The following is a 14,474-nucleotide window of genomic DNA, read 5'->3' as shown; positions in this document are numbered from 1 at the left end:
TAAATCTTGTCAGAATTTAATTTAGTATATTTAGTGAAATGAAAACCCAGGATACAATGCAAGGACTTACGGAGACACCGGAACCTTTGAATAATGACGTTGATCGAAGGTTTATAATTACGGAATTTATGGGGAAAGAATCCTTGAGGAGCTTCAAACCATTAAGTCACCCGGAACTGATGGAATATTTCCGCCGTTACTATAAAAGGAGGCCGACTATCTGGCGCCTCATCTGGCCACTATTTTTGCAGCGTGCCTAGGACTTGAATATACTCCGAAAGCATGGCAGGATGCAAGGCTTGCTATTTATACCCAAGCCTGGCAAGCATGTTATGCGACACCAATGGCCTACATACCCATAAGCCTTACATCCTTTCTACTCAAAACCATGGAATGTATGGACACCATGATAAAGAGTGGGACATCCAGCGATCTGCTCAGAAACAAACAGCATGCCTATGTCAAGGGAAGGTCGGTGGAGCCTGCCTGCACGAGGTTGTGCATTAAATAGAAGAATCCTTCGCGGTATGCATTGACATCGAGGGGGCTTATAACAATGTGCGGACCGACACACTGATCCAATCCTTAGACCAGTACCTACCTCACCCACTCCCTTAACTCGGACTGCGTCGACCCGAAAGGCTTCGGGTTAACCAAGTTTATTGACGGCAGTCCTCTGGCCTTCACCGCAAAATCGTCTGACCTTTCATTTCCTCTCACACCGTTATGGCCCGGCACCCAAACGATGCGGATTTTCCTATCCGCATCATAGGTATCCGATCGGAAACCTCTTCCCTTCCTTTCAGGTTTCCTACCGTCGCCTCGATTATACCGCGATGGTATGAGCTCCTCCTATGGCAAGACAACATTTTCTATGAACCTGTTGTATTGTCCAAATGTTGCACTTTTTCGCCATAGCAGTCTACCAAACTACTGAGGCGTATGTAATTATTGGTCTAATCACTCTCCTGCAGAGCCAGTGGACTATCTTCGGATTCAGTCCCCATTTCGAGCCTACGGCCCGTCTACATAGTGCCCAACATCTGAGAGTCTTCTCAGTCGCTCCTGAATAGACTGAAATATTACACAATGACTTATACAATGCTCAGCATAAAATTCATTTATGGTCCGAATCGGACTATAACTTGATATATCTCCAATAACATAACAGTTCTTATTCATTGTTTGCCTAAAAGGAGATACCGCGCAAAAAAGTCGACAAAAGCTATCCATGCTGGAGGGTATATAAGATCCGGCTCCGCCGAACTTAGCACGCTCTTACTTGCTTTTTATAAAAAATATTACCAAAACAAATGTCAATACAAAAAATGTTTCGAAAGTTCCCGTTCTATAGAAAATGTTCGAATATAGTGACTGGTCTAAATTATAACCTATGACATGATTTGTAATTTGGTATTTCTGTTTTAAAATCACCTCGTGGATACCAATTGGTGGTTTACTGCTCGTATGATCTTATTTGTAGTCCAAAGCTGCTGGTGGGTTTTGGGTAGAAGCATGTACCCTCCCCCATCCACTTGACCACAAATTTGGATGTTAGGTTCCGACTATATTCAAACATTTTCAATTTATCTCTACATGCCGCAATCGGTAAATAAGCTGATTTGGGGGTTTTAATGGGTGGACCGCCTCTTAAATACTTGGACCCAAATTTAAATGTTTCGTACAGTACTAGCGAATACCTTTTATTTGACTACCATATTGTAATGATCGCTCAATATGGCTTTTATGGGGGTTTTGGGGTTGGGGCAGAACTGCACTTACTTCGACCCAAAATGTAATATAAATTTCGAACTCCATTTCCATATACCTTTCATTTGAGTCCCATATTGACATGATAGGTCAATATACCTGTTTGGCGGGTACCTGTTTGTGGGGTGCCCACCCCAACTCTTTCGGCCCTATTTTAATACCCACCACCGAAGTATGGGGGCATATCCATTTTGTCATACCGGTTGCAACACATCGAAATATCCATTTCCGATCCTATAAAGTATGTTTATTCTTGATCACCGTTAAAATCTAAAACGGTCTACCCATGTGCGCTGTCTGTTGAAATCAAACCACAGTCTTTAAAAATAGAAATATTGAGCTGCAACTTTATACAGATTCTTTATAGGCAGGTTATGTTCGATGATGGCCTACATCGAACTATATCTTGATATAGCCCCTATATAGACAGATCCGCCGATTTAGTGTCTTAGGCCCATAAAAACCAGATTTATTACCTAAATTTGGTGATATTTGCGGCAGTGACATCGACATCCTTCTTCAATTTGGCTCCGATTGGTCCAGATTTCGATATAGTTGACATATAGACCGATCTCTCGATTAAAGGTTTTGGACCCATAAAAGGCGCATTTATTGTCCAATGTCACTGAAATTTGGGATACTGAGTTAAGTTAGGCCCTCGACATCTTTCTGCAGTATGGCAAAGATCGGTCCAGATTTGGATATAGCTGCCATATAGACCGATCTCTTGATTTAATGTCTTGGGCCCATAAAACGCGCATTTATTGTCGAATTTCTCCGAAATTAAGGACATTGAGTTGTGTTAGGCCTTCAACATTCTTTGGGATAGTGTTTTTGCTCCTTTTAGACCCTATTTGTATTGTACTCCCGAACACCCTAAATTGAAGTCCCATATTGTTCCGGTCGGTCCACTTCTGATTTTGGAAACAAAACAAACAAACACAAATTGATTTTTATACCCTCCACCATACGATGGGGGGTATACTAATTTCGTCATTCTGATTGTAACTACTCGAAATATTCGTCTGAGACCCCATAAAGTATATATATTCTTGATCGTCGCGAAATTTTATGTCGATTTTGCCATGTCCGTCCATCTGTCCGTCCGTCCGTCCGTCTGTCTGTCGAAAGCACGCTAACTTCCGAAGGAGTAGAACTAGCCGCTTGAAATTTTGCACAAATACTTCTTATTAGTGTAGGTCGGTTGGTATTGTAAATGGGCCATATCGGTCCATGTTTTGATATAGCTGCCATATAAACCGATCTTGGGTCTTGAATTCTTGAGCCTCCAGAGTGCGCAATTCTTATCCGATTGGAATGAAATTTTGCACGACGTGTTTTGGTATGATATCCAACAACTGTGCCAAGTATAGTTCAAATCAGTCCATAACCTGATATAGCTGCCATATAAACCGATCTTGGGTCTTGACTTCTTGAACCTCTAGAAGGCGCAAATCTTGTCCGATTGGAATGAAATTTTGCACGACGTATTTTGTTATGATATCCAATAAATGTGCCAAGTATGGTTTAAATCGGTTCATAATCTGGTATAGCTGTCATATAAACCGATCTGGGATCTTGACTTCTTGAGCCTCTAGAGGTCGCAATTCTTATCCGATTTAACTGAAATTTTGCACGTAGTGTTTTGGTATCACTTTCAACAACTGTGCCGAGTATGATTCAAATCGGTTCATAATCTGGTATAGCTGTCATATAAACCGATCTGGGGTCTTGACTTCTTGAGCCAATTTTGGGCGCAATTCTTATCCTATTTGGCTGAAATTTTGCACGAGGTGTTTTGTTGTAACTTCCAATAACTGTGCTAAGTATGGCGTAAATCGATGTAGAACCTGATATAGCTGCCATATAAACCGATCTGGGATCTTGACTTCTTGAACCTCTAGAGGGCGCAATTCTCATCCGATTTGGCGGAAATTTTGTACAATGGCTTCTCTCATGACCTTCAACATACGTGTCTAATATGGTCTGAATCGATCAATAGTTTGATACAGCTCTTATATAAACCTATCTCCCGATTTTGCTTCTTGAGCCCCTACAAGGCGCAATTCTTGTCCGAATGAAGTGAAATATTACACAATGACTTCTACAATGTCAATCAGCATTCATTTATGGTCCGAATCGGACTATAACTTGATGTAGCTCCAATAGGATAACTGTTCTTATTCAATATTCTATGCTTGTCTAAAAAGAGATACCGCGCATAGAACTCGACAAGTGCGATCAATGGTGGAGGGTATATAAGATTCGGCCCGGCCGAACTTAGCACGCTCTTACTTGTTATATATAAGGCTAGCTGGACAGGGCCCGTTCCACATCGCCTTCCTTCACTCTTTTATTTTACCTGAGCCCTAGGGCTTTATCAAGTTATAGTCTGTTTCGGACCATAAATGAATTGAATGCTGAACATTGCAAAAGTGATTGTATAATATTTCAGTCCATTCGGATAAGAATTGCGCCTTGTAGGGGTTCAAGAAGCAAAATCGGGAGATCGGTTTATATGGCAGCTATATCAAAATCTGGCCCGATCTGAGCCAAATTGACGAAGGATGTCGAAGGGCCTAACACAATCCACTGTCCCAAATTTTAGCGAAATCGGATAATAAATTTTTATGGGCCTTTTTTATGGGCCTAAGACCCTAAATTGGCGGATCAATCTATATGGGGGCTATATCAAGGTATAGTCCGATATAGCCCATCTTCGAACTTAACCTGCTTATGGACAAAAAAAAGAATGTGTGCAAAGTTTCTGCTCAATATCTCTATTTTTAAAGACTGTAGCGTGATTTCAACAGACAGGCGGACATGTCTAGATCATTTTAGATTTTTACGCTGATCAAGAATATATATACTTTATAGGGTCGGAAATGGATATTTCGATGTGTTGCAAACGGAATAACAAAATGAATATACCCCCATCCTTCGGTGGTAGGTATAAAAATCAGGTGACTCACTAAAATACCGAACGTTTATCACATCTGTTTTCGTTGAATGTTGCAGATCGAATGGAAAGATTTATTTCGTTCAATAATAACACCGGTATACCAGTTATAAATACATTACTTAACAATATTATTCGACGAACATCATTCATAAAAATAACAGGTCCTTTTTGCATTTTGACTTTTTCTGTCATTAAAAAATAATTGGGTTTAATTCTTTTTCTACCAGTGCCTAATATTACGACATAATTGGGATTATTACACAGTAATACTGGACTAAATGTTAACAAGTAAAAACGCATTAAGTTCGGCCGGGCCGAACTTTGGATACCACCACTTCGTGTATATATGTAAACCCCCTTTCGTCACAATCCTGTGAAAATTGGATTTCTTATGCACCAAATTCACTGTTCAATTTTGTAGAACAAAATATTGGTCGTTTTGGCAGCTATATTCAAATATATGTTAATAGGGGCTGGACTTGATCATATTTTATTTAGGTCCCGAGTACTCATATACAAGTAACATTTTTAGACAATAAATCTGCTCTTTATGGGATTAAGACCCTAAATTGGTAGATCGCCTGCATGACAGCTATATCTATATAGTCTGACTAGCTGACCCGGGCCCGCTCCGCTGCGCCCTCTTTTACTTAACATGGAACAAAAGTTTCCTTGGAATATTTATTCTCGACAATTAAAGAGCTTTTAGTGAAATATCTTGATACGAAAATAATATATCGCTTGGATAAAAAGTTAAACAATATAAGTGCCTTTATCTGAATCCCATTTGATCTTTATTGGTCTACGAATTTAAGTTTGGAATGTAAGGTATAATCCGATATTTTCAAGTTGTCTGTGTTAGGGGTGTTTTCGGGGTGAGGTTGTCCCCAAGATACTTGGTTCTGAAAAAATATCAGCATCGTGGTCTTCTTTCAAATACCATTTATTTAAACCCCATATTGCCATTGGCTTAAGAGGAGTATACAGGATGAGGCGTCCCCCAAACACATGACCCCAAAATAGGTTATCAAATTCGTTTTCTAATTTCAAATACCTTTCATTTGAGCCACATATTGGCATGGTCAAAAATTTTTACACGTTGAGGGGTGTTTTGGGGAAGGGGTAATGCCCTAAATATATGGTCCTTAATTTGGATATCAAATTCGTATTCTACTCCCAGATAACTTTTTGAGCCCCATATTGCGATGGTCACTAAAAAATTGCTGTTTGTGGGGTATTTTGGGAAAGGGGTAGATCCCCAGAAAATTGGTCCTGAAAGTGGGTATCAATTCTTGCTGTAAGCCCCAATACCTTTCATTTAAACTCAACATTGACATGGTCGGTAAATATGCCCGATTTAGGGATGTTTTGTGGATTAGGATGGTCCCCCAAACACTAAGCCCGCACAATATATCAGCAACGTGCTATATTCTCAGATGTCTATATATCATTTATTTGAACCCCATATTGCCATTGTCCTCAAAATTGGATATCAAATTCGTTTTCAAATCTTATGTAAACTCTTTATTGCAAAAGTCAGCAAATATTTCCGGTTTGGAGTATTGGCGCTAAAAATTATAAATATTTAGCACCACTCTCTTTAGGACCCAAATTGTCTTGGTGAGAAAATACGTCCTATTTGGGGGTTGTTATGGTGGTGGGACGTCTGCTAGACAGTTGGCCCCTAATGTTGATATCAGATACGGGGTCTACTCCCACATACCATATTTCCATAGTCGGCAAAAATGACCGGTTTGGGCGATGTTTTGGGGGATGGGCGGCCACTCAGTGAGTTGGCCTTGAAAGTATATATCGGATTCGTGTTCCACTTTAAAAACCCTTTTATTTGAGCCTCATATTGCAATAGTCAGAAAATACTTCCTATTTGGGTGGTGTTGTGGGGGTGGCATAGCCCCATAGACACTTTTTCCGAATATTGATATCAAAGTCGTGCTTTACTCCCAAAGACCTTTCATTTAAGCCCCATATTGCTATGGTCGTAAATTTGTCCCCTTTGGGGATGTTTTTGGTGAGAGGCGGCCCCCCAAACACTTGGTTCCATATTTGGATTTTAGATTCGTATTCTACATTTAAATACCTTTTATTGAAGCCCCATATTCCGATGGTCAGTAGATACGTCCAGTTTGGAGTGTGTTTTTGGGAAGTGGTGGACCCCCAGAAACGTGGTCCCACATTTGGATATCAGATTCGTATTCTACTCGCAAATACCTTTCATTTGAGTCCCATATTGCCATGGTCGGTAAAAATGTCTGAATTAGTGGTGTTTTGGGGCTTGGGGTGGTTCCCCTAGCACTTGGACCGACAACTGGATATCTAATACGTTTTCTTATCCTAAATACCTATCATTTGAGTCCCATATTGTCGTGATTGGTCAAAATATATGTTTGGTAGGTTCTAGGGTGGGGCGGCCCCCCTAGGTATCCCATCCGAAATGTGGATACCAAATACTCTTCAGATATCAAAAAATGTAGTACCCTATTTTCACCACGGGATCATTATGCACCATCTGTGAAAATTTCAAGAAAATCGGTTCAGCCGTTTCTGAGTCTATAAGGAACACACTAGCATACAAACAAACAAACACAAATAGATTTTTATACCCTCCACCATAGGATGGGGGGTATACTAATTTCATCATTCTGTTTGTAACTACTCGAAATATTCGTCTGAGACCCCATAAAGTATATATATTCTTGATCGTCGTGAAATTTTATGTCGATCTAGCCATGTCCGTCCGTCCGTCCGTCCGTCTGTCTGTCGAAAGCACGCTAACTTTCGAAGGAGTAAAGCTAGCCGCTTGAAATTTTGCACAAATACTTCTTATTAGTGTAGGTCGGTTGGTATTGTAAATGGGCCATATCGGTCCATGTTTTGATATAGCTGCCATATAAACCGATCTTGGGTCTTAACTTCTTGAGCCTGTAGAGTGCGCAATTCTTATTCGATTGGAATTAAATTTTGCATGACGTGTTTTGCTATGATATCCAACAACTGTGCCAAGTATGGTTCAAATCGGTTCATAACCTGATATAGCTGCCATATAAACCGATCTTGGGTCTTGACTTCTTGAGCCTCTAGAGTGCGCAATTCTTATCCGATTGAAATGAAATTTTGCACGACGTGTTTTGTTATGATATCCAACAACTGTGCCAAGTATGGTTCAAATCGGTCCATAACCTGATATAGCCGTCATATAAACCGATCTGGGATCTTGACTTTTTGAGCCTGTAGAGGTCGCAATTATTATCCGATTTGCCCGAAATTTTGTATGACGGATTCTCTCATTACCATCAACATATGTGTTTATTATGGTCAGAATCGGTCTATAGCCCGAAACAGCTCCCATATAAATCGATGTCTCTATTTTACTTCTTGAGCCCCCAAAGGGCACAATTCTTATTCGAATTGGCTGACATTTTACACAGGACTCCAACATATAATTTAATTGTGGTCATAACCAGACCGTATCTTGATATCGCTCTACTATCGGAGCAAATCTTTTCGTATATTCTTTTTTTTTTTTGCCTAAGAAGAGATGCCGGGAAAAGAACTCGACAAATGCGCTCCATGGTGGAGGGTATATAAGATTCGGCCCGGCCGAACTTAGCACGCTTTTACTTGTTATATATTTTTTTTTTTTTTTTTTTTTTTTTGTAATTTTTATTAATGCGATCTATCTAACATTGATATTTAACATTATTCTGGTGTTTTAAATTTCTTTTAGATGGTATTAACCCAGTGGTCAATCCATTTAACATATACATACATAAATTTCAGTTTGAGGAACAATATTTATACAAAGATTTTATTTATGCGATTAGATCTTGTGGTGCTTTTCGTTTTAGCCTTGTAAAAGTTTCCCGATTTGACATTAAGTTGGCCGCTAGGGGGTTTGGATGGTCGTCAATTCTTAATTTATATGACATTAATTGCGATGAAATCTCTTCCTTTACTGTTTTTATGTTTAGATCCTTATGTAGGCGTTCGTTGGTAACGTATGTTGTGGCATTTGTAATTATTCTTAGTACTTTAGATTGAAACTGTTGCAGTAATTTTATATTGGTATTTGAGGCGGTCCCCCATAATTGGATGCCATATGTCCAGATTGGTTTTAATATGCATTTGTATATGAGGATTTTGTTTTCCAAAGAGAGTTTCGAGCGGTATCCAATTAGGTATTTCATTTTTCTCAGTTGAATATCGAGAGCCTTTCTTTTAGTTTGGATGTGTTTCTTCCATTTAAGTTTTCTATCTAGATAAATTCCAAGATATAGGGCTTCATCTTTCTGTGGGATCTCAATTTGGTTCAATTGAACAGGGGGACATGTGGCATGTTTCAATGTATATGTAACTTGGGTAGATTTTGACTCATTGGCTTTTATACGCCATTCACGTAGCCATACCGATAACGTGTTTAAGTACTTTTGGAGGGCATTACTCGCTTTTTGTGCATCTTTACTGACAGCTAATACCGCTGTATCATCAGCGAAAGTCCCGATCACAGCATTCTGTGATCGTGGAAGGTCAGCTGTAAATAAGAGATATAGCAGTGGACCAAGTACACTACCTTGTGGTACACCGGCACGAATATTCTTGATGGTACTTGCTTCACCGGCTTCTTGAACATAAAAATGCCGATCGTTAATATACGATTTAATAAACAGATAAAAATTGATTGGTAACAGCTTTTTTATTTTGTAAAGTAAGCCCTCGTGCCATACCTTATCAAATGCTTGCGATATATCCAGGAATGCAGCTGTACAAAATTCTTTGGATTCAAACGCGTTGTGTATTGTTTCAACCAGACGATGGATTTGTTCTATTGTGCCGTGATTTTTCCTGAACCCAAATTGATGGTCAGGGATAAGTTCTTTTTGATTTACAATTGGCGTTAATCGCTTTAAAAATAGAATTTCAAGAACTTTGGAAAGTACAGACAGCAGACTAATTGGACGATAAGACTTTACTTGGTCTGTGGGTTTGCCAGGTTTTTGAATCATTGTTATTTGCGCAACCTTCCATTGCGGGGGTACAAAGCATCGAGTCAAGCATGCGTTGTATATGTAGGTCAATAAATTTAAAGCATTTGCAGGAAGTTCTTTTAAGATAGTTGGTGTAATCAAATCATAACCAGGTGCTTTATTTGCTTTAAGGGTGTTGATAACTTTAATAACTTCAGCCTTCGAAAATTTTTTAATGGGCAGATCAAGTTGGTGGGTTTCATCTAGGATTTTTTTAATATTTTCTGGTACAACTTCATTTGTATTTGGGGTAAATACATCAAATAAGTGGTTTGCAAATGTAGTTGCTTTTTCTAAGTTACTCTTTGTCCAAGAACTATCGGGTTTTCTTATTGGGTGATTTATTTTTGGGTATCTCTTGATAGATTTGGTCACTTTCCACAGGGAATAATCTGTAGACTTGTTTGGACCAAGACCCTGAATATTTTTTTCAAAATTTTCATTTTGTATATTCTGTAGAAGAAGTTTGAGTTCGGCTGTTGCTTTGTTTAGTTTCCTCTTATCATCAGGAGATCGCGTTCTTTGCCACGTTTTCTTCGCTTTCCGTTTAATGAAAAGTTTTTTCAAGACGTTTGTTGGAGTAGTGTGATTTATGGAGAAACTTTTCTGAGGTGTTGCATTCCATGACGCTAGTTGAATATTGCGGACTAGATGTTCCACTGCATCTACTAAATCTTCGTCTGTTTTAAGAGGAATGTTCTCACTTAGATTCGTACTTAAAAGATACCGAAAATAGTGCCAATTGGTTTTCTTATTGTGTAATGTACATTTTTGGTCCTGTATTATATATTTGCAATGCACGGTAAGGAGAACCGGTGAATGGTCGGAAGAGAGTTCACAGATCGATGTGCAATTTTGTGATCCTTCGGGGATACCCTTTGAGACACAAAAATCAATTAGATCTGGGGTTTTATTTACATCAGTGGGCCAATATGTTGGGGTACCAGAGGATTTAACGTTCAAGTTCAGTTCTTTGATGGCGTAAAACAGTTGTTTTCCCTTTGGAGATGTAAGTCGGGAGCCCCATAGAGGATGTTTAGCATTGTAGTCACCACAAGCTAAGAATTTGTTTCCAAGTGATCTGAAGAAACTAATGTATAAATCTTTTTTAATGTTATGTTTCGGTGGGCAGTAAATTGAGGAGATGGTTAATGGTCCAAGCCAGTCTTCTACTATAATGTTAGTTGCTTGTATCTCTTGCGCGCAATAATGTGTTCCTTGGTGATGTTTTATGGTTTTTCTTATTAGGATCCCCGATCCTCCTCTTGCTTTGCTGTCAGGGTGATTTACATGATAAAAATCATATTGTGGAATTAAAAGATGAGATTTTTGTGTAAAGTGTGTCTCACAAATTAGCATTACATCTATCTGTCTTGTTCTTAGGAATTCCTTTACTTCTAATATATGGTTTGACAAGCCATTTGCATTCCAGAAAACTATGTTGAGTTGACTCATATGGTAATCTGTGAAAGTTGAGCAGTAACATTCAAAATAAGGCTGGTCATTTGCTGCATTAGAGCATTGAGGCTGGTAAGCATTTCCTTAATGTTGGAGACATTAGGGTTACATATAGGTTGTTGTTGTAGTGTTGGCTGGCTTTGTGGGTGTTGGGAGTGAGATTGAAGAGTAGGGTTCTGGTTTATAATATTTTGGACGTTTGTGGAGTTGGTGACAGCATTGGAGTATGAAGCTGGAGCTGTTAGATTTGATTGTTCTGTGATTGCTTGGGAAGTTATGGCTTGTCTTTCTCTATTTGTTCTTTGAGTTGGAAAGTGTTTTTGAAAAAGTTGTTTATAAATGTTGCAACCTTTATAGTTTGCTGGGTGGTTTCCTTCACATAGGGCACATTTCACTTCGCTAGCCCAATTTTTACGTACACAAGACTTTGAGTCATGACTACCAGCACATTTGATACAAACAGATTTTTTTCTGCAATAAGTTTTAGTATGGCCATATTGTTGACAGTTTGCGCATTGTGGTATGGTTTTCTTTGGACGAGGTGCTTCAAATTTAACAATAGTATTCATAAGTCTTGTGACAGAAAAAATATTTTTATTGTTTGGTTTCGTGGATAACGTTATTTCGAATAATGGTAGTGGTTTTTTAGAATATCTATTCTTAATATTCCATACATTGGTGGCTTCGTGACCTTCTTTCAGAAGCTCATCCTTCAGTTCTTCCACATCTACAGTTGGATGAATATTTTTGAGAATCACTTTGAACCCTCTTTCATTTTTCGGTTTGTAGGTATGGAATTCTGTATCCTTTTTTTGAAGTTCTTCAACAATTACTTTATATGTTTCATGGGTCTTTGACATTATTTTTATCTGATCATTACGAAGAGACTTGATTTCGTATTGATTTGGTACGCATTGGGAAAGAAGCGACATCAATGGCTGAATATTTCCAACCTTATCCACAAAGATTGGTGGTGGTTTGGAATGTTCAAGTAAATTTGAATTAGCATCAGTTTGTAAATTTGAACTCATTGCCTGGCTATCCAGAATTGCAAATTGATTTTCAGAAGCTGGATTACTTTTTCCAAGCCAGTATTCGTTTACTGTAGCTTGCTTTTTGTTGGCATTAGATTGGTTTGGACTTTCTCTATGTCGTTTATTCTTTTGGACTGTTTGCCATTCACCTGTTGGATTTGGGGTTGTTACAATGCTTTCGGCAATATTTTGTTGGTGGTTCTCAAAACGGCCAACTTCATTTGCAAGTTCTTCTTCGTCTGTTTGAAACGACTCAGAACATTGGTTTTGATTAATATGCCCTTTCAGGGTTTCGACATCTTTTTGAAGTTGAAAGCACAATCTTTCATATTTTTGGCTTCTCGCTGACAGCTCGGCGTTTGCCTTTTCTAATTGCTGGAGCTTGCTTACTCTCAGCGAACCAATACTGTTTCTTGGGGTTATGTCCTCGCTCATATTCATAGTTAACGGCTATCAGTGGGTATTTAGTGTCGATAATGCAGTATATGCGCTTTGTGTAAACACGCCATATACGCGCGACATTACCAACAGCTGATATCGTCAGACTACTTTTTTATGCGACCAAGCTATGTAAAGGTAGTAGGCAACCCACAATCACTATTTGGCAGAAACGACCAGCTGGTGTTGTTAAATTTGTAAAAAGTGATTTAACAACACACAAACAAGCTGTCTCTGTCGTTTATTCCAGTCAAAAATTATTGTTTCGATGGAGTTTGATGAAAAATTCAATTTAATTTAATCGATTTTAAAACTCACTCAGAGTCCGAGACGTTTTTCTTCCTATGGCAAGATGTTCCGGATGAAGATATCTCCTACCCAACACCCTACCAGCATCCAAAAAGCGCCTAGATTAGGAGGATTGGTTTGTATTTCTGCAGCAGACAAAAAACGCGACCGTATCATGGAATGACTCTTACTTGACTTCAGAAGAGTCATTCTTATATATAAAAATCAATTTGTGTTTGTTTGTTTGTGTGTTCCTCCTCCGTACCCTAATTTTCAGAAACGCCAGATCTCGTAGATGTCTGGTGTGATTTAAGCGAAATTTTGTGTGCTCTCATATAGTCCCCGTAAAATAAAAATTTGGTATACAAATTTCGGATGGGTTACCTAGGGGGGCTGTCCCACCCTAAAAACTACCAAACATATATTTAGAGCAATCACGGCAATATGGCACTCAAATGAAAGATATTTAGGATAAAAAAACGTATTAGATATCCAATTGTCGGTCCAAGTGCTAGGGGAACCACCCCAAGCCCCAAAACACCACTAATTCAGACATTTTTACCGACCATGGCAATATGGGATTCAAATGAAAGGTATTTGCGAGTAGAATACGAATCTGATATCCAAATGTGGGACCACGTTTCTGGGGGTCCACCCATTTCCGAAAACTCCCCCCAAGCAGGACTTATGTGCTTACCATGGGAATATGGGGCTTAAATGAAAGGTCTTTGGGAGTAAAGCACGAATTCGGTATCAATATTCGTGAAAAGTGTCTACAACACCACCCGAATAGTAAGTATTTGCTGACAATTGCAATATGAGGTTAAAATAAGAGGGTTTTTAAAGTAGAATACGAAACCGATATATATTTTCAAGCCGAACTCACAGAGGCCGCCCCAAAACAAAACACCCCCAAAACACCCTCCAAACCGGTCATGTTTGTCGACTATGGAAATATGGGGTTCAAATTAAAGGTATGTGGGAGTAGACCCAGTATCTGATATAAACATTAGGGGCCAACTGTCTAGCGGACGTCCCACCATCATAACAACCCTTAAGTATGACATATTTGCTCACCATGACAATTTGGGTCTTAAAGAGAGTGGAACTAAATATTCATAACTTTAAGGGCCAATACCCCAAACCGGACATATTTGCTGACTTTTGCAATAAGGAGTTTAAATGAGATTAAGAAACGAATTTGATATCCAATTTTGAGGACAATGGCAATATGGGGTTCAAATAAATGATATATAAATATATGAGAATAGAGCACGTTGCTGATATATTTTTTAGGCTTAGTGTTTGGGGGACCACCCCAATCCCCAAAAAACCCCTAAATCGGGCATATTCACCGACCAGTGTGGGGCTCAAATGAAAGGTATTGAGGAGTAGAGCATGATATCCATGATTGATATCCATTTTTCGAAACTAATTTGGGCTTGACTTCTTGAGCCTCTACAGGAAGAAATTCTTATTCGA

At 38.9% G+C, this 14,474-nt stretch overlaps 1 protein-coding gene across 1 annotated transcript in view; it reads left to right on the top strand.

Annotated features, from left to right (window-relative positions):
* The window catches only part of LOC131998389 (uncharacterized), a 30,262-nt gene extending 19,151 nt beyond the window's left edge, over window positions 1-11,111 (top strand). The window contains exon 4 of the mRNA XM_059370675.1: window positions 11,023-11,111. Coding sequence (XP_059226658.1) covers window positions 11,023-11,111 — 89 coding nt within the window. The remainder of the gene's footprint in view (window positions 1-11,022) is intronic.
* The last annotated feature ends 3,363 nt before the right edge of the window (window positions 11,112-14,474 follow it).

Source organism: Stomoxys calcitrans, unplaced genomic scaffold (assembly GCF_963082655.1).
Source record: "Stomoxys calcitrans unplaced genomic scaffold, idStoCalc2.1 SCAFFOLD_119, whole genome shotgun sequence".
In the NCBI taxonomy this organism is placed as follows: Eukaryota; Metazoa; Arthropoda; class Insecta; order Diptera; family Muscidae; genus Stomoxys; species Stomoxys calcitrans.
The sequence above is the reverse complement of the archived record's forward strand: the minus strand, read 5'-3'. Positions and strand labels throughout refer to the sequence as shown.